This window comes from Saccostrea cucullata, unplaced genomic scaffold (genome assembly GCF_032062105.1).
Source record: "Saccostrea cucullata isolate Sc308-1 unplaced genomic scaffold, CSIRO_AGI_Scuc_v1 ctg15145, whole genome shotgun sequence".
Lineage (NCBI taxonomy): Eukaryota > Metazoa > Mollusca > Bivalvia > Ostreida > Ostreidae > Saccostrea > Saccostrea cuccullata.
In genome coordinates this window covers 38-7,201 of record NW_026918344.1, presented here as the reverse complement: position 1 = coordinate 7,201, position 7,164 = coordinate 38, and the positions used below count along the sequence as shown (strand labels likewise).

The 7,164-nt window shown below is 33.8% G+C and overlaps 1 protein-coding gene across 1 annotated transcript; it reads left to right on the top strand.

The window, feature by feature from the left end:
- Nucleotides 1-5,026: 5,026 nt before the first annotated feature.
- On the top strand, nt 5,027-6,481 carry LOC134263561 (laminin subunit alpha-2-like; the record flags this gene model as incomplete). Its single annotated transcript, XM_062745941.1, has 3 exons — nt 5,027-5,191; nt 5,290-5,778; nt 5,978-6,481. Coding segments are annotated over exons 1-3 (1,045 nt in total), but the record flags the coding sequence as incomplete, so codon positions are not given.
- Nucleotides 6,482-7,164: the final 683 nt, after the last annotated feature.

Sequence of the window (7,164 nt, the reverse complement as noted above, 5' to 3'; positions counted from 1 at the left end):
ATTTTAAAATACGGCTGGAAATTTATATATTTTGTTTACCAATAAAAGTTACGAAAATGCTGTAAATTACACCATTTAAATAAAATTCGTTATAAAGTTATCAAATTATAATTATTTATTATCCTGCAAGGAGAATAATGTCTATTTTTAAGTAAATCCACCACGTGACGCCGTCGCTACTTTTAGATTGATAAACAAACATGGCGTCAAGATAACGAGGTAAGCCCTTTGAGATACAACTCACTTTTGACATGGATGGCGTGTTACTATTAATATAACTTATCTTTAAATGTAATCAGTATCAAAAATCTATACTCTGTTATGACGCATATTAACCTTTTATTAATAATCGTTGTCAAAATGCAACGTGCCTCGTTGTCTATAATTTCCCGTAAACATACGTGTCTATATTTAGACCTACTGTTTACGCACTTCCTTTATCAATATTCATGAAAAGACTGAATTCTTGATTGCAGATATTGCATTATTGTTCAGTTATTACAACGAGTTTTATAGTTAAATTTTGTGGAAATATTATTTTTTCATTACACTTTATGTGTTTCAAATCATTTAATCATTTTGTTTCACATACCAATCGGCATCCATACGGCGTATATTACTTTAAGGTCATAACAAAATTCGTGTCTGAAGCAAATTAAAAGTGAAGAGGGGGGTCCAAACATGAAATCCTATTTCATGGAAGGGGGATCGAACTTCTTTCAGTACCATTTTTTTTCTTTCAAACACTACCACTTACCCTTACTCGACTACACTGCAACATGCCTGCTTAAAAGGGGGGGGGGGTAAATTTACTCCCAAATGTTTATTACCTATATGATGTCTTTGAACACGCCCCCTCCCGGTTCCAACTACATGTATGTTTATACGTAAAATAATTCTATAAAAACCAAAACAACAAATATTTTTAGATGCTTTAGATAAAGTCTAGAGAAATATGAATGTATAGAGAGAGAGAGAGTAAAATCGAAAGTAAGCCAACTCAAAACATTTGGGCAAATCTCGGATTACTTTTGAACAAATTCTGGTAAGGCAGGCATGGATCAAAGGGGATCTGGACTCCTGGAATATTCAACTTTATTATTACCCCAACCCCCACCCCCCTTGTCCGTCTGTCCATCTGTCTGTCTTTGCAAAAGTGTCCGGTCCATATCTTCCTTAATGAGGAACATTAGAATCTACTACTCCACACAAAGATTGCTCATGACCTTAGGGTGTGTCATGACCTTGACCCAAGGTCATTTGAGGAAGTTGAAAGTCACTGAAAAAAATTTTAATTCGTGTCCGGTCCACATCTTTCTACGGATAAACTTGGCATGTTCTTATTTCACACAAAGATTTCTCATGACCTAAGATTGTTTCATAACCTTGACCCAAGGTCATTTAGGGAAGTTCAAGGTCACTGAAAAAGTTTCATAATTCGTGTCCAGTCCATATCTTTCTTATGGATAAACTTGGTAGGTTCTCATTTCACACAAAGACTGCCCTTGCAATAAGAGTGTGTCATGACCTTGGGCCAAGGACATTTGTGGAAGTTCAAGGTCACTGGAAGAAACATTTCATAATTTGTGTCAGGTCCATATCTTTTTTATGGATTAACTTGGTATGTTCTTATTTCACACAAATATTGCCCATGACCTAATATTGTGTCATGACCTTGAGCCAAGGTCCTTTAGGGAAGTTCAATGTCACTCAAAAAATTTCATAATTCGTGTCCAGTCCAGATCTTTCTTATGGATAAACTTTGTATGTTCGCATTTCACAAAAAGACTGCCCATGATTAAAGGTGTGTCATGACCTTGAACCAAGGTCATTTTGGGAAGTTCAAGGTGATTGAAGAAAAATTTCATAATTCGTGTCCGCTCCATATCTTTCTTATGGATGAACTTGGTAGGTTCTTATTTCACACAAAGATTGCTCATGACCTAAGAGTATGTCATGACCTTGACGCAAAATCATTTGGGGAAGTTCAAAGCCACTTGAAGAAAAATTTTATTATTTGTGTCTGGTCCATATCTTTTTTATGGCTAAACCTCAATCTACTACTTCACACAAACCTTGCTTATTATCTGATTTTCTGTCATGACTTTGATCCAAGGTCATTAATGCAAGGCCAAGGTCACTGACAGAAAAAGTTCATAATTTGTGTCTGGTTTGTATATTTTGTCTGTATTTTTTATAAGGATGAGCCTTCATTTCATTTATGAAAATATTATGAGAAATTACATTTTCATTTAAAATGTTTTAGCATTTCACTTTTCTCTTAGATCCATTAAATATTCATGATTTAACACCTCTGAAAAACCCAGCAGGGGTATTTAGTCCCGTTTAGACAGTTCTAGTTTAAACTGACATAGTGATTTGAGCCACTACCTCCTAGGGAAATTTTCTAGATGCACCTAACAAAAAAAATCAATCGGGTTCGGACTGACGACCTGAATATAAACGATAATGCTTAATTCATTAAGAAAATCGCTGTCATTTGAGTGTTTTAATGCAGGGAGAACATACTTTTGTGATACATGTATTGGAATGAGGTGGACGCGTTGGCGAGCCGAATACAATTAACCAAGTCAGTTACAGCTAATGAAAGTTTGACCGCAAATTTCATATCCCTAATTTGAGAAAAACGAACGATACTTTATTTTCCTGATTATTTATAAATATGTATTATTATAGGCAGAAATGTAAAACTACTCTTAAACATTATTCTTATACACCTTAGCTAAAGCTTTTTCATACTCGTTAGTCGTATTCTGTCAAAAACAAATAAAAGCCGTTTGTCTGCACTTTGACCATCCGTGATGTAAGGAAAAAAGTGCGAAAGTCTACATTTTCTTGAGAATTTGCAGCATGTCTATTTTCAAACATGTGTTACTATAAATAGAAACAGAAACCTCTGCTTCTCATTCTGTATTTCATATATGCTTTCTTTTTCTTGCTGGTCACTGAATGCCAATAGCAGTAAAAAACATATTGTCTGCAATTGCTCATCCAAAATGTGAGGAAAAAAGTAGAAAAAACTACATTTTCCCGATAATTTACAGTATATCTATTTTTAAACTCATGTTACTATAAATAGAAATGGAAACCTCTGCTTCTCATTCTGTTTTTGATATAATGCTTTCTTTTACTTGTTGGTCACCATGTGCCAATAGCAGTTAAAAACAGATAGTCAGCAATTATGCATCCAACATTTTAGAAAAAAGTACAAAAATGACATTTTTCCGATAGTTTACATTATGTCTTTTTTTAAATACATGTTACTATAAATAGAAATGGAAACCTCTGCTTCTTATTCTGTTTTTGATATAATGCTTTCTTTTACTTGTTGGTCACTATATGCCAATAGCAGTTAAAAACAGATAGTCAGCAATTATTCATACAAAATATAAGAAAAGAATACAAAAAAATGACATTTTCCCGATATTTTGCAGTTCGTCTATTTCTAAACATGTGTTACTATAAATAGAAATGGAAACCACTGCTTCTCATTTTGTAATTGATATAAGACTTTCTTTTACTTGTTGGTCACCATATGCCAATGGCAGTTAAAAACAGATAGTCAGCAATTATTCATCCAAAATTTTAGAAAAAAGTACAAAAAACGACATTTTCCTGATATTTCGCATTACGTCTCTTTTTAAACATGTGTTACTATAAATAGAAATGGAAACCTCTGCTTATCATGCTGCATTCCATTGAATGTTCTTTTGTTCTTGTCAGTCACATAATATTAGTTACATTTAATGACAGTAAGTCGGTAAATTTCCCATCTCTAATTTGAGAATTGGTGGAAAATCGACATTAAACAGTTAATTTCATATGTGTCTATTTTTAGACATTTGTACTATTTATAGAGATGAGAGCCTCTCCTCAATAATTTGTGAGATATTATACTATTCCTTGTTCTTATTGATGAAATATTGGAGAGACCCATATTTTTATTTTTTATGATTCTGTGGAGCTTTAAAATGATGGAAAATTGACATTTTTCATCATTTTTGAGACATGTCTATATTTAGGCATTTGAAGCTATAAATAGAAAATGGAAATCCCTGAAAATAATATGCATGGTAGTTATTGGTGTCCAGTCTCTGACATTAGCATATTGACTTTTACAGTATATATCATAATTACCTAGCAATGGCATCTTAAACTCTGCCCAAATTTCATTTTTTGGATTTTTCTGAAATATGTCTATTTTTAGATACATGTTACTAAAAATAGCATTGAGATCCCACTCCAATTTTTTCATGAGGGGACACTACTAATACTGATGTTTGACGACACACATATGATTTGAAAAATTTCCGTAGACAATTTTTTTTATTTAACCTTAAATTTCTCAAAAAATGCCAAATTTTCCATTTTTCACATTTTGAGAAACTTTGCTATTTTGAAGAACCGTTTTCTAAGAGTGGGGTCAATTCTGGAATAACTGGTTATATGCCCTGTATTCTTTAACAGTTGATGTTTTCTTATGATACAAAGATTTATATTTGAGTTCACTACATAAAGATAAAAATGCATTCATATTTCCTAAATATTCATGTTTTTGTTTGGTCAAAAATGGCCGAAAATGGCCAAATTCAATGGATCCGTCTCCATGGCAACCGGGTGCACGTGGGAAACTTCTAACACCGTATTTGCTGGTTTTGTACTAAGGTGCACCTGTGGTGCAAATTTCATCAAAATCGGAGATATGTCGTTTCCAAGATTTTTTGGTGCTTACAGAGAATGCATGTTAACATCTAGTAGAGCTTCAGTTTTCCATTGATGAAACATTTTAAGTTTCTTGCAATGCAAGATGCGTGCATGCATACATAATGAAGGCCTTTTTTGTTACATCTACAAAAACTTCCTTCAAAACCTTACGTACGATATCAAGTCTTATGTGTAAATTTACAGTTAATTCAGTTGAGGAAGGCTTACTGATAAGTTAAAAAAACACGATTCACACGATGTGAAATACAGGGAGACGCTATCGTATCACCGATAATGTGTGTCTGATAACATAGACAGGAAGTTGTGTTTTTGTTCTGAAGGACAATCGAATTGAAAGTATGGGGACCTGATAAAAAAAACTAACGATGTAATGCTAATTAAAAAGATTGGACTATGGATATTCTGCTGTGTTTTCTAGGACTTCTGCTCAGTATAACGGATATCGGTAAGATGGGAGTAAGAATTAAACAAACAATTCATGTATAGACTAAAGCACCCCCATTTTGTCAAAGATATTAAATTCAAATACAAGCTCTTTTTTAGATGGTGGTACAGAATGTCCAGAAACATTGCATTTGCCAAGTCTCGCGATCGGTGGTACGAGATTTTCGGATTACGAAAAGATAGCGTCATTTCCGTGTGATGGACATTTGACTGGATGGCGGATAATTGGCGCCAAACCTGAATATAACATATACCTGGGAGTATGGATCCCAAATTATGGTTCTGAAAAACTTCTCACTCTTTTATACCGTGTAAACCAGGGAAGCGATGACAACATGGAACCTGTCATTATCGAAAAAGGAGATATCATAGGTCTTGTTTTGCTAAAGAATGACTCGCTCACTGTGCCTGATTTGAACATGTCGTCACAAAAAGAAAATACGATTGCTAACTTAAATTTCAAATACTCACATCTTGTAGTTGTGGTCCCACAGAATACTACAAGAGGAAGTGTCATTTCATTTAAGGAAATATCTTTCTTACTGATGCCCTTGAATTTCACAATTCATGTTACAATGGATTACAGTGGTAAGAATGCTTCCTAGAAATAGTCTTTCATTTTTTGTACATATTTTTATTGAAAGCTGTGCAAAACATTTATATGGCATATGTATATATTTTTTTCCTTAACAGAGTAACTTGTTGGCTTTATTGCTATTTGATGTTGCCAAGAAATACATTTTATATAAACTTGGATGACATCTAATATCTTATTTTTCGGCTTTAGGTACATATAAAGCCAAATGGGAAGCTTCTCGAAAAAAGAGCCGCAACAAGCGAGATAAATGGAGAAGTTGTACTAGTCACAATCTCCCAAATTGTAAAACGTGTGTAAAAGTCTGGGGCAAAATCAGTTGTAAATTTTGCAAAGATGGATTCTTCGGACCAACGTGCAAGAGACCTTGTCCCGAGGTTTGTTCTGCCTGCATTCAGGACAGTGGCAGTTGTGATCAGTGTGCCACGGGTTACTTCGGGGAAAACTGTAAGGAGGTGTGCCCCGTCAGATGTAGTCCCTCCCTGGGGTGTAACGCGGACAGCGGCTGTAGGGAATGCCAGCTAGGGTTTCAGGGAAAGTGGTGCGAGGAGTTCGTCTCTAGATGTGAAGAAGGGTATTTTCCTGGAGCTTACTGTTCAAACGAGTGTCCAGAAAATTGTGTATCCTGCAATATATCAGATAGTGAGTGCATCGTCTGCAAAAAAGAATCAGAATGGACACAGTGTATGAAAGCTGGTAAGGTTATTTCTGTTGAAAGAGAATAGAAAAGGTTTAAATAACAGGCTTGGGGTCAATTACTTTGAAATGTAATTACCGGGGTAATTACTTTCAAATACATTGATAATTTTGTCAATTACTTGCAATATCAATTACATTGATTTTTTCAAATGTAATTAATTACTTTCAATTACTTTGACAAATGTAATTAAACACATTTCAATAACTTCGAGTTTTATTTTTATAAAAAAAAATAAAGATTTTTTAAATAAGATTTTTTTTCTATATCGATCGAATTCGAACTTTCATTCAGTGTTTTTGTTCTTGGGTATGATAGGGGTTCACACCTGGTCAGAATTAGGCCTTTACTTTATATTGAGTGTGATACACTGTATAAACAAATTAAACATTATTATTGCACAAACACAAGCCCATGCTACACCAGTATGGTGTATGGCAAGATTTTTTTTGTTACTTTCTCAAATCCATATTTTTGAAGGAAATGAATAATACCTATCGCAATTCCATTTATTACTTTCTATCTTAAAATGAATAGAATACAGATAAATCAAAGGGGATGTAGTTAGTCTAATTACTGTAAAACAAATTAACTATCTAAACAATTATTGTTATTTGCAAGTGGGAATAGGGAGAACTGAGATTTATAAAAGATGGGAATAAGTAATATAAACCCACCAGTA